At 42.4% G+C, this 14233-nt stretch overlaps 1 protein-coding gene across 2 annotated transcripts in view; it reads right to left on the bottom strand.

Annotated features, from left to right (window-relative positions):
* The window catches only part of LOC127372626 (paxillin), a 28024-nt gene that overhangs the window by 9137 nt on the left and 4654 nt on the right, over nt 1-14233 (bottom strand). Inside the window, exons 2-7 of one of the 2 annotated variants that reach the window (XM_051416558.1) lie at nt 4033-4208; nt 3785-3870; nt 3436-3575; nt 3042-3237; nt 2741-2888; nt 472-1956 (exon numbers count right to left, since the gene is read on the bottom strand). In XM_051416558.1, the coding sequence (XP_051272518.1) occupies nt 472-1956; nt 2741-2888; nt 3042-3237; nt 3436-3575; nt 3785-3870; nt 4033-4208 (2231 nt within the window). The remainder of the gene's footprint in view (nt 1-471; nt 1957-2740; nt 2889-3041; nt 3238-3435; nt 3576-3784; nt 3871-4032; nt 4209-14233) is intronic. The other variant, XM_051416559.1, reaches the window with a different exon arrangement.

The raw sequence follows: 14233 nt of genomic DNA, 5'->3' as shown, positions 1-14233 counted from the left end.
CATCATCCATCGGTTACGTAAACATGACAGGCCAGACCCTGTGACTAACACAGCAATGTCGACTGAGGCAAGTAGGGGCGTGCAGAAACATCCTTTCAGCAAAGCTCTCAACATCAGCCACAAATAGTCTCTGCAGGGAGATTTCTCCCTCAAGCCATTTTGCAATTGCTATGCAATGACAGCACATGCATCACACTTTTCTCTTCATCAAGACACTTTGTGTTTTTGTACATTTGCACAGCTCCTTGAGTATTTGTAGGAGCTGCTCTCCCAAAATAAGCTTATTTCGGCAACTAGAGATTGCCAGAGAAACACTCTGCTTGAACAATTATCTGACACAGCCATTATTGTCAGAGATAATTAATATCTTAGGCCACATGGCTAAATAACAGAAAGACCACATGGGGTAATAAAGCCTCTCTAGCTTTATGCCAGCAGCTTATGTTGGGAGAGTCAAGTTGAGCGTCCTACTTGGCCAGAAGCAGATAGTCGCTCAACAGCAGAGGGTTGCTGTGTGGGCAGCTCCAGCGTTGCATCTGGTGTCCCGGGGCAGGTGGAGGGGGTGAAACACTCATCCATCCAGCTGGACTCAGTCATGGGTGTCAGGGTTCCCTCTCGACTGAGATCAGGGTAAATTCCATCCTCCTCCTCCCAAGATCTATCTTCATCTCCAAGCATAACAGAGGCAAGTTGCTGGTTCTCATTCGATTGGGTGGAGTCGGGGGATAAGAGTTTGTCTAAAGCATCATCCAGTAAAGGCTCCCGGCATGGCCATGTTAAATCCAGTATTTCACCTCCCTGCTTTTCTGTAGGAGAAGACCTAGACCTTCCTAGACCCCAGGGAAGGGTATTTGATGGTATAGCAGCAAACTGAACCGGTGAAGCTCTGGGACTGCTGGTGCCTGGAACTGTGTACGTTTTTCTGGCGACTAAAGCAGGACTCTTAAGAACTGCAGTTTCACCCTTGGGAATTGTTACTGGACTTGAAAGCCTTGGGAGTATTACTGAGCAAGCATTCTTTGGCAATGTTTCAGGACTTAAACTCTTGGGTAAACTTGCTGAACTAGAGATATTAGGTACTGTCACAGGACTTGCAATCTTTGGAACTGGACTTGAAAGTCTTGGAATTGACACTGGACTAGCACTCTTGGGAACTGTTTCTGGACTAGCACTCTTTGGGATGGTTACGGGACAGGTGATATTAGGGACTGTCACAGGACTTGCACTTTTTGGAACTGGACTTGAAAGCCTAGGAACTGTGACTGGACTAACAGTCTTCGCCTCTGGACTATGACTTATAGGAAGTGGACTGTAGCTTTTAGGGATTGGGCTTGGACTCTTGTAAGACTGACTTAGATTGGAGCCTTTAAGATCAGGTGGACTGGGGCTCTTGGCTTTAAGAATGGGACTAGGGTTTATAGACACAGTAACAGGACTAGGGCTCTTGCAAACAACTACTGGACTAAAGCTCCTGGCAGCAGTTACTGGACTAGAACTTCTGCCAACAGTAAGTGGACTTAATCTCTTTCCAAATGGACTTGAGACTTTACTAGCAGAGACTTTGGTGACTGACATATGTGTAGGGCTGATGGCTTCATTTTGACTAGGAGGCTTTATGGTACTAGACATACTGAGGCTCTTCACATGAGAAATCTCAGAGGTTACACTGCCAACATTATCCATCTGATGGTTCTGGGAGTACTGAAGGCTCTTGGACGATGCGATCAGTACAGTGGAACCAGCTGAATATGTAGGGGCTGAGCAACCATCTTCATCTATATGTAGTTCCAGTGGAAGAGGGGTACAGGAGGGAGTAGTGTAACTAGAAGGTAAAAGAGTATCCATGGAACCAATATTAGGATTTATAGATGGGGTGGTCACCGCTTGGACAACTTCTGAACCAGCTACCAATGAATCGTCTACTGCCTCTTGATTCACAGACAACTGAGAGCCAGACTGAATTGGGTGCATTAATGTAATGATCGCAATGTCCAAACAAAAACAAGACATACACAGTGGTAGAGAAAAGAGAAAAAGACCGGGAAAAACACATTGAGAATGAAGGGAAAGAACAGAAAGTTGTCTCACATACAAAGGCAAGCAGAGGCACAGTTCACTAAATTCTTCTCTGCAATCTCAAGTCTTAAAGTAATCCCTTCTAAAATACCACAAAACTTAACTTAAAATAAAGAAAATACTAATCTTCACAAAGATAACATTTATCGCTATGTGATAATGGGCTTTAATGGGAAACTGAATTGATGAAATGATTGCAACTTGTTACGTTGTCAATATGTGGATTTTTGCTTTTTCAAGCCACCAACTTCCTCCAATATTGCAAGCTTGCAACAAAATGCAAGGAAATATGCAAATGTAGCACAAAAATGTGTAAATGTCATTCAGGACATGGTTTTGTTTATGTGTCACAACAACTCTAAGTACATTCTAAGTTTAAAGCTGGTAAGTACTCTATTAGTAAGTCAGTTCAGTTTTTTTTTTTTTCAAACAAACAAAAACTGGTCCAAAAAAATCCATCAATCCATTTGATATTATAAATAAAAAAAACTGAAAAAGACTTGTCTGATCCAATGCTTTTTCACAATTAATTCAACGGTCTTCCAAACTCCAAAACATCTTCAGCACAGTCCTAAACAGCTGCACAATACCAAAAATAAACAGTCTCCATCAAGTGTGCAAATCCCAATGACCCAAAATCCACCCACTTGTGAAACATACTCACGTTGCTTTGGACTTTGAAGTCAGACAGGGAGGCCATTAGCTCATCCAGCTCTCGTGTGGCAGAGGAGGCAGACATTCTGGCTTGCTGCTGTGCTGGGGTTTCCTCTAGTCCACCCGTTTGTTCGTCTGACACAACCAGCGGTGTGGGACTAAAGAAGAAAAGAACATGATCGACTCTATGTACGGGCCTTCCACGTTTAATGTCAACATATAACATTCTTGAGCACTTATTTAACTTATTTTATTATTCAACTACATGCAATGACATAATTTCTATGTTCCTTTCATGATTTGTCCCTTACATGGGTGAGGGCACAGAACTTTCCAGCTCATCCAGAAGGCTCTCTACACTTGGTCGTACATCCTCTATTCCTCGAGCTGCTGTACTGCGTTTGGGCTTCTCCATTGTGGGTGGAGCAACCTTGCCTGCAGTAGAGACTCCATTCTCCTGGATGTGGTGGATGACACTGCTGGCAGGCAGTGGGGGAGCTGCTTCTTCTATTACAGAAAAACATGCAAAATGAATTTCCTTCATGGGTCCACAGTCCATTGTTGAGTACATTGAAAACACCAAAATACAGAGGAGGGAACAGACAATACCACAAAAACAGAAGTGCCAAATTTAGGTAGTGACATGTGAATTCTTTAAGAGAAACATAACCATGTTATAAACTGTAAAGTAATCTCTTTGTGTACCTTCTGTGGCGAAGGCAGGGGTGCTTTGCTGGACAGCGTTGAGCTCCAGCAGCAGGCGGTCCAGCTCAGACAGGTTGCTGCCCAAGGATGAGTTCATGGCAACAGCTGATGACTCACTACTCTTCTGCTTATTAGGGAAACTGTACAGTACAGAGGAGAAACAATATTTATCACCAACAGCGCTATGGACTGAGAATGTTGCTAAACTTTGACACTGGCATCATTTGGACAGTGTTTCTGGACTGTGTTTCTGTGTGTGTGCGTAAGAGCGCGCGCGCACGCGAGAATAGTTCTTTCACTTTTTGGGACTGTTTATAAACTGATGAACTGACATGAAGCCCAGTCCTACCTGTATACGTGGTCCTCTTCACCTATGGGTTGGGTTGGACTGCTGCTGTCTCTGGACCAGGGACTTCTCTGAGCTGAGCTGAAAGACTGAGGAGAGAAAGTAAAGTCACTACAGAGTTTTCAGAAGACCATTTGTTCACAGCTAATTTAGGCTTTTATTCATGAGGAAATCAAACAATGTTTTAATCAATTACTTTATCTTTAACTTGCCATGGGCATATACACAATAACATTTATGTGTGCAGTTACCTCTGTTTCATCTAGTCCGTTTTGCTCAGAAGGAGTGGGTGGCACATGGGGTGGAGAGCAGATGTCCTGCTGGATCTGACCCCCAACAGGGAAGGCGTAGGCGGTCTCGTCAGACAGAAAGAGCGGGCGCTTGGAAATGTGGGATGTTGTGGACTCAAGGTCCGCCAACAAAGCATCTATGAAAATACAAAACAAAGCTTTTATCATCACAGGCAGAGTGCTTTACAGAAATATTAGATTTAAAGGATTTTAGCAGCAATGGGACAATGTAACTGTGTTTTTCATGTATCAAATCCACTCCATCCATCCCTTACAACTTGAGCATTCACTAGTGTATATCTACTACTGCAAAACTCCTAGCAGCACATCACGAGTTAGGTTGCATACACACAGGATTAAATAATTACAGCATCTTTTGCAATCGTTCGAAAACCCTTGTGCATTGACATCAGAGGCGGTTGTAAAAGTTGAATCATGCAGACTGTCACAGCCACTCCTTTGGTTACTCATTGACCCCTGTCTGCCTGGAGCCTTGACATGTCTTAAATCCCTGTCACTGTGCGACCATGTCATACATGCTCAAATTTACCCTGTACACGCCAACAGCTACCATCGCTGCATGAAGGGGTTGTTTAGTATTTGCAGAGGAATGCAGGCCAAGAAAACAACTACTAATTTAGCAGACCTAACCAGTAGGTAGGACACATAACATTATAGGGGATTTAATGAAGAGCGCAGACTGTATTACTGAATGGCTTATTTTAGCGTGCTCACTCACCACAGCAGTGTTTAGTTTCTCTTGCAGAATTTCACAAGTCCTAAAAAATAAAACCCTCCATTTAACAAACTTGCTCTAACATGAAACTTCTAAACTATTACTGTTTACACATAATAACACGTTTTCCATTATTCCAACCAATATTTGAAGCTGTTAATGGCAATGGTGTTGGCAATGTAAAATTCTAAATAAAGCAAAACCAAATAAACCATAGTTAGAAACAGCAAATGTTTTGCGCAACTACATTGATGTTTTATTCTTGATTGCATTAACAAAAAAAAAAAATCAAACTGCACTCAGCTGTGAGGTTTTAATATAGGTTACATAATACTGTAACAGCAGTGTTGTTAGGATGTACAAAACACAAACAAATGCAAAGCTCTTAAAATAAAGCAGTATAAAGGCTGAGAAAGACAAAACCATAGCTTAAAAAGGAACATGGAGATAAGACGTACCTTAGAAAAAGACAAGACGTTACACCCCGGGAAGTGAAGAGGAGATAATACAGAAAGAAAAGAAGAAGAAGTGGAGGAGGAAGAGGGCAACCAGACTGTTTGCCAGGCAGGAACTGCCTTTCTTAACTCTACCATCAGCATAAGAGAGCAAGAGATGAGGAGGAGGAGGAGGGGGGAAGAGTGGGGTGCAACTGAGAGCATAGGAGAGGGTCAGGGTAGAGAGGAGGAGGGGGGGTTAAAAATAATGGCAGCAGGTTAGGTTCAGCCTCACATTGCTACCCCAACTCTAGCTGCCTGAAAGCTTAAGTAGGAAATACTACTCACACGAATGACGACCTACAGTCTCTGAGGACGAAGCTGTCCAACTTTGGCAGGCTGAGCACGTTACAGCAGATGAAAGCGTACGCACACCGTTGTGAAATGAGGAAAGTTGAAAGTAACCAGAGCTCTTATCAACTGTGGGGCATGACCAACAAAGGGAGTGGTATCACAAAGGTATATAAAGGTATAATCAGCCCCTCCTTCACAGAGTCAGCACACTCTCTGCTTAGGCATCGTGACTCACACGTACCGCATTTTAATGTTACACTAAATTTAGTGTAGTGCAATAAGGATCAGATTATTCATTTCTTTTGCAATGTCACCCTTTTAAGCACATTTGATCAGGTACAGTAAGTAACTTGGACTGCAATGTTTCCCAGATTTAGAGGAGACACAGCAGATGCAGAGCCTGATCAATGCCAGATTTACTTTGCCAAACTTCGCGTTAGTATGGCTAGCGTGATTAGCATGGCTAACATGCCAGCTGACTCGGTTTCACAGCAGAGACGCCGTTCTGGACACAGAAGCCCAAGCACATTCCACAGAGCTTCATTATGGATACAGCACAGCCCGCTGTTTACACTACTGCAGCCAGCTCAGTGCTTGGTAGTAGCACAAACACACCCATAGAAGTAAAGAAGCCGAAACAACACAACTGTCAATATTTATACTTCATACCACGTATGGAAAGCATGATATAAACCCTACCTTTTAAATATGTTTCAAACCAACCAACAGACAAGTGCACTAAACGCTGCAGTGTCGAGGCTCTAATTGTGGTTGTAAAAGGGGAAGTCAACAAGGGTATGAACTTATTTGTGTTTAAAATGTAGAGGTTATGACTTCTTCTTTCTCACAATGTAGCTGATTTTTAGTGTAATGACACTGCCCAAGACACAGAGACAGGGGGGGGCTATGGATGTACTTTTTTTTTTTTTTGGTAAGTCTATAGTTCTTCTCCCTAATGTTCATTACAGATTACACATGTAGATAATAAGAGGAAACTAAAATACAATAGACATTCATCTAGGATGAAGTGAAGTGAAAACAGGTCAAAACATATTTTAGATTTCATCAGATATAAAGATCTAAAATACTGCATAAATAAATTGTATCTGAAGGCCTTGGTGCATATCTTCTGCTGATGTCAGAACAAAGTTATACTGCAGCTGGTGGAGACCTCAGTAAACAGATGTTAGTCCAGATGGTTTACACAAGAGATGTTAATCAACTTAGCTCTCGAGCTGAACTGGCTTTAACCCTGGTTATAAAGAATCTGCTGCTCCAAAACACTAAGCTTCAAGCTATATGAAATACATATTCTGTTCGGCAGAAGCGTGTGGGAGATCTGTACACTAACTTTAATGTCTAAGAGGTCTTAAGTTAATCGAAAATCATCAGCCCATTCCCCTCAACAAAGTGGTGGGAAAACATTCCCTTTAATTTAGGAGGATAAACACTAAACCTAAAATACAGAAACTAGCAGCTTGAGGGTTGCCTTTGTTCACTGAAAACTGCGTGCTAGGCATGCTCTGGCCCATCCACAAACTCCACTAGAGGTGTGTCAGCCCCCTCTGCCAAGGGAACATACCGTGACACACAGACTCTTGTGCAAAGCACAAAGACTAGTTCCCCAGTGACCAAAAATGGAACTACAATGAAATGGGGAATCATAAGAGACATCCAAGCGCTCAGTCTTAAAAATGAGGGAGGAGAGGCAAGAACTTTTAGAGTTTATTTGAGAATATTTGATAATTTTTAGGAAATACATGTAATAGGAGAATCCACTCAATTGTTTTCACATGGGATAAAACTTCAGTTTGATGCGTTGTAAGCTTGTGTAAAACCTTGAGAGACACTGAGAAACAGACAGCAGTAAGGTTGTGACAGATCTACTCCTGCCTACCTAAAATAGATTGCACAGAGATCTAACAAACTGCCTACATCGTTTAAACACAGTCTGGCCTTCTTCCTTTGCAGCTAATGAACAAGGAAAAACACCAGCATTTCTGTTAGCTTCCATGTCCACAACACTAAATGTGACATGGCAGGGCACAGCTGGACTGCTCCAACAATGAGGAATGGCGGTGGGAGTGCCGAGAGAGATAGCGAGTGAAACTGGGAAGTGTGTGTGTGCGTGGCGCAGCAGGCAAATCCTCAGAGGCTAGAATGTGGGTTGACGCAGATTAAGGAGCCTCCCTTCCTCCCAGATGAATGGTGTGCATTTTAATTACACAAACGCTGCTCCGCATGGGGCTCATTACAGGAAAGAGAGAGAGAGAGAGAGAGAGAGAAAAAAAGGGGGACTGGGAAGATTGGGGTGGCAGAGGAAGGGATGAAAAAAAGACAGGAAAATCAGGAATGAAGGGAGGGGGATGCAGGAAAGTGAGGGTATGAAAAGGAAAGCATTTGAAGAGTCAAGTATGTCAGCAGCAAAGAGAAGGACAGATGTTGGATCTGGATCAGCATTTAAATGGCATCCTTTCATAGCCAGAATCAAACATTATATATATATATATATATATATATATATATATATATATATATATATAAAGTATTGAGACAATACTGGAGCGCTACTTTTGCTCTATGAGGTTTGATCAATAGAAGTCCTGCACGTCAAGAGAAGTAAGCCTCCATTATCACAGACAGGAAATCCTGACTGCATGAGCCCTTATCAGTGCTGACCACTGCACAGAATGAATCCATGCTGTCATGTCTCTAACATGTCTTGTTAGTGGTAGTGTTTCATTTCAGGGAATAGGTCCTATCAAACATAACGCAACAAAACACAGCCATTAACAACCTACAGGGGGTGATGTCGAGTTGCGTGTGAGAGCCGAGCACACTCCCGGCTTCCTTCTTCTAAGGGCTGGTATACAGAGCAGGCTTTATCTGTGAGGGTTCATAAATGCAGAGGCATTTTCACAGATATGTGCTGACACCAAAGTGAGACTAACGGGATGAATATCAGCTGGAAGATTCAGTCTGTGCTGCAAGTTTACCTGTGTTCCCTGACCTCCTTTCTGCGTCTCCCTACCCTCAATCCTTTAATTTCTTCCCGCTGTGTCTGATGTGTTGCAAGGTGCACGCAGGCTGATATGAATTCCTAACATGCCACAGCTCGTCTTCGAAATACGAGAGAAAGAGTGAGAGACGGAGAGAAATGTGTGATAAGGCAGAAAAGAAGAGATTGAAGGCAAGACAGTACAGAAGAAAGAAAACAAAATGTCAGCTGTTAGACAAAGACGTCTTGTAGTAAAAGAGTGTCTTAATGTAATATTTCAAAAATGAACATGTAAAAACAATCTCTATTGTAAGGAACAACGTTCAGTTTGTAGCCTGTGAGTGCGTGCCGACTTGAAGCTACAGCCTTTCATGTTCTGTTGTGAGAGATATGGCCTTTCAATGTGACACAAGCTGACAGACTCTCACAGAGATGATGAATCCCTCTCATTGCTTCCACCAGAAGCAAAAAAAAAAAAAAAAGAAATGGGGACAAGATGGGCGCACATGCACTTACACTTTACTCCCCTCTGGGCTTGTGTTAGACAGCAGAAGGCCTGTGCCTGTGCTCATTTGGAGCGCTTCAGCGGGTTCACAAAATTAAATCACACTAGAAACAGAAACACACACACACAGACACAGACACAGACACACAGACACACACACACACACACACACACACACACACACACAGACACAGGTGCAACAATAGAACAACATTGCACACAGGTGCCTCTGAACTAGGCTGCCTACACATACCAGAGACAGACTGAGGCATCTAGGCCCACTATAAATACCTTCCTGCCTGACCCTGACCTGAAGGAGCGGAGACATACAGTAGATGATGTATGACCATGCTGGACAAAGCAGGAGGACATTACAGACCACCCAACTTGCCTATGCTAAAGATTCCATTTACAGTACTGTCTCACGCACTTCTACACAGTAAAAAGAAGCGTCTGGTTGGAGTTTCCTAATGTTAAGATCAATGAAGGGCTACTGCCACAAATGCTATTAAATGGAAATGGCACCACAGCCCACACTTGCAATGAAGTCATACAATACGACTGCTGACACAGTAGCTTTTACGCCACTCTAAACTATTCAATACAATTACAGCAAGTCTGTTTAGACACATGCAGTCCTAAACTTGATGCTGCACTGAGGCCTAGACAATGTTTAGTAATGCAAACTGACTGAATTGTCTGTCAAACAGAGAGTGATTCCTGATGAAAGACACTGTTATTGGTATAGTGAATATGGACATATTAATATGACTATTATGACAGACACTGCAAGAAAAGCCATCTATGTCATAAAGCAGGGGCTGGTAAGATGTACTCTATATATGAGCGCATCCTCCCCAGTTTGATTCCAGCCCAAGGACTTTTGTTGCTTGTCCCCTCTCTCAATCCCCATGTTTCCTGTCTGTATCTACACAGACTAGATTCTGACAAAGGCAAAATGGCCGCCAGCAGCTGTTTTTATAGTGAAGAAAGTTACAGTAAATCTACTTTATATTATCAGCCCTGCAACAAATGGCAGACAGACAAAGTTAGCGGCTAGCCTGTGAAGCAGCTAAAGACAGTACGACAATGTTGCTCCATATGTATGATGGATGTGTAAATAAGCCACTGTTTGCCAGCGAGGTCACTATATCAAGTGTGGAGCTAGAACAGAGTGGGGATTAGCCTAGCTTAGCATAAAGACTGGAGGCAGGGGGAAAAGCTAGCATGGCTCTATCCACAGTTAAGAAATAGGGCTTACAGCATCTCCACGACTTGTTTTTGCATTTTGTTTGTGTGTCAATTTAACAATTGTGACAAAATGTGTTAATTGGTGAGCTCAAGATGTGTTGATGACGTTCTTATTTTTTAACTTTAGACAGAGCCAAGCTAGGTGTTATGCTAGTTTCAGTCGCTAAGCTAAGCTAAGCTAAGCACTCCCCAGCTCAAGCACAATACTTGACGCATAGACGTGAAGGGGTATTGATCTTCAATGAAGCGTATTTCCCAAAATGTTTTTCAAATTACAGAGTAACATCAATGCTTTTCACCAGACAACCACATTGATATTCACACACTTAGAAGATTGCATTCACCCATTTCTTTTCAAATGTATATATATATATATATATATATATATATATATATATATCTCAAACCCCATGCTGCCCCCCCACACAAGTGATGTTTGACTACACAAATAGTCAAAAGCCTCACAGCTCATCTCTGTTCATTTCCACCAGAAAGTAACACCTTTTTCAGACCGCTGAGGACTCTTCCGGAAATTACAGCATGTTTGACCTTTACAATATTTATAAAAAAGCTGCAGGTGTCAAAGGAAGGTGCAGATACCATCCTCTCGGTCATAGGGCCAAATCATAACTTTTAAGAGCCTTAAATAAAAAAGTACCTCGTACTCAGTTGTGGGAGAGAGTAAGTATATATATTATATCCTCTAAAGTACCACCAACTGACCTCAAGCTTTAATGCATCACTGTTTGCACTGTTGCAGGTAGAATAGTGATGCCCAAGACTGGATAATGGGAGATTTTAGATCACTTTTTAATTAGTGAGGAACTGATGTTTGTATGGTCATTATCAGTATCACACTGAAGCACCAGCATTATTAACATGCACTTTTTTACTTCCAGCTTGTGGTCAGTCACTTCTGATTCAAGTTAAGTTTAAGTGCTTTTCTTCTTTTTCTTCGTTCTGTTACGACTTGTCAAATGTCTTTGTACTGTTTTTCATCCCTGCTGCAAAACAAAGGGCATACAGGGACAATAAATATCTATATACTGAATCATTACATTTGAGAAAAATCTTGAAGTATTTTTTAATGTATGAATACTGTTTCAACCTGTAACATGAAGAACTGACAGAATAAAAGCGAGACAAGAGTATCTGTAACTAAAACAATAATAGATGGAACACATTTACCTCCTGCTACCTCCCACCTACTCCTCCTTCCTTATTCCCCACAATGAAAGGTTTACAGAGGAGAACAGAGGTAGTTTGTGGGCGCTAAAGCCTTCCTGTGCTCTACACGTTGCTCCTGTGGTTATTTTGAGCATCTGTGTGCCTGTAAAAGTGGCGAAAGCACTTTACAAATGCAACAGCAGTATTGAGGGTGCATTTATTAAAAGACAGAATGAACGATTGCTCATTTGGAGTGTTTTGTTGAATTGCAAACATCAGCTAAATGAGTTTAGGTATTTTGCTTTTGATTGAAAACCTCTCAATCAAATGCACACACTAGGGAGCCACAAACAAAATGAAAGTTAAACATAATTTTCCTGAATGTTTGCATGGAGTCATTTCATTAGTCCAAGTCTAACAATGGCAAGTGAAAGTCAAACTAGCCACTGAACTTTTATGACTCATCCAAACTTCATCAGCAATGCAGTCAGACAGGAAATCCACAGCATTTGTACTGTGGTCAATGACCCTCCGCCTACTGAAGGACAACTTCACCTATTTGTGAACACGACAGGATGACATGCTGTTTACACCAACTGAGGAGTCTACAAAGCCCAGGAAAGATCTTGAGTTAATAGTTTGACAATTCATGAACAAGTCATGAACAATCATAACCGATCATAACCCAGACCCAGAAAAGTAGCAGAAAATAGATGGCTAGATGGATGGATGGACAATTTTTTCCCTCTTCCTCTAATCAGTTCTGTCTGGTTCTGTCTTTTCTGGGTTGAAGTAGGTCACAGCACCAGAAACAAGCTGCTCTTTGTCCCCCTCTGTCAGGACAAGGACAGAGGGAAGAGGATGGAGACGAGGGTTTGTGAGGCCGACGAAGCAGGCCAAATCATTTCACTTGAAAACAGTCAGCTCGATGTGGGTGCCAAAACCTGTGTGCGTGTGTGTGTGTGTGTGTGTGTGTGTGTGTGTGTGTAAACCCTTGCTAAGCCCACACCCCTATAAACCTGTGGAGTAGTAATCCTGACCTAAGCATCACTGATGCTGTCATTAACCCGAGTGGAGTCTAGATCGGGCTTCCTGAATTATCCTCTTTAACAAGCCAGATGCTGATTGTAAATCCAACTAAAGCAGAAGCAATCTGAAACACACACACACACACACACACACACACACACACACACACACACACACACACCCCTGCTCACTTTTACTCACATGCACACACTCACTTGTTCTCCACCCCCTCCAACTTCCCAATGCATCAAAGGCCCTCATTGTGGTGGCTTTATAGCCCAAATAGGGCAGTACCAGCAGTGTGTTAGCGACTATTTAAACCTGTGCCATGGCCAGAGGAAACCTGCTGGGCACAAACCCATTTTCTAATAATAAAACAGTGATGTGTTATCTAAGCCTGCAGCCATGCCAACCATACAACCTCTTAGAAAAATGACATTTAGAAGCCAATTAGAGGAGGCTCTGAAAAACCATGCAGGTGTATTTGAAAGGCCATCTGACAACATAAGAGCTCCATTTCAGATGGCAAATAACTGAATTGAACTGAGCAAAGAACCATTAACAGCAGTTTCGGTTTCAATCACTGTGGTTGATTCCTGTTGGTGCAACTAATCATATTTGCATTTACTCTGGCATATTTATCTTCTATGCAAAACTGTTATACCAGCTGTTTTCCTATTACAGCTTTGCTTCAGAGGATCAGCAGCATCACATCAACCAAGCTGTCAGTCACTGTCAGAGTGCCGGGATGAGAATCTCACAAAGTCAGCAGGGAACTCGATTCATCAGCGCACAGGCTGATAACAGCTTTCTGCATATATGCATATAGTATACACCTAATACACGATACAAAAATCTGTTCCAACTGCGCCTTATTCTCTCCTCATTTTGCTCCATTTCTTCATTGACAACATGCTACATCAAGCTAATGAGCTGTTCTGGTTGCCTGGTAACAAAATAAAAAACAGCAAGAACAGCAAGAAAGAAATTTCAGGATTTAATACGTCCAAAAGGAAACCAGTGCCTTCTGCTCACATTAAGGAAGTCACCAAAAATAGGACAGGATGAGGCATTGTCCACAAGTTAGTATGACTAACATGATGTCTGTGACCTACAGCGGGCTATTCTGTTGCCTCCTGACCGCCACTACAACATAGAGGTCACTAAGGGCACTTCCTGTCATGAAGCATGCATCTAGCTGGATGAGAAGCCCAATAAAAAGGGCTCATTGAGCTCAGCTGACAAAAAGCATGACAGAGGAACATGACTGGCACACGTAGCAACTATACTCTACGCTGTATTTAAACTACACAGATCCAAACAGCAGCCAGATTTTGCCTGAACCCCCTATGAGTCGTGAGATGTGTTTTTTGGCTTGAAGGCCTATGTCCACATAAACCCTGGTTCCAAAAACCCACAGAAGCTGTTCGGATATCGACCCCGTGGGCTGTTGTTATGGGGCGCTGGGCCCATGAGAGATGACATGACGATTGGCTGAGTGTAGAGCTGTCGCTGCTTAGTCAGCTTCTCCTTCAGAGCTGTCTGTCCACACCAGCAGTCTGTGATCAAGAGTGTTTTGTGAGTCTGTGTGTGTGTGTTGTGTGTGTGTGTGTGTGTGTGTGTGTGTACACCATATGTTTCAAAGCCCTGCAGCATTTTCCTTTTAAAGTCAAACAGATGGACAGACG

Source organism: Dicentrarchus labrax, unplaced genomic scaffold (assembly GCF_905237075.1).
Source record: "Dicentrarchus labrax unplaced genomic scaffold, dlabrax2021, whole genome shotgun sequence".
Lineage (NCBI taxonomy): Eukaryota > Metazoa > Chordata > Actinopteri > Moronidae > Dicentrarchus > Dicentrarchus labrax.
This window is presented reverse-complemented; position numbering and strand designations above follow the sequence as displayed.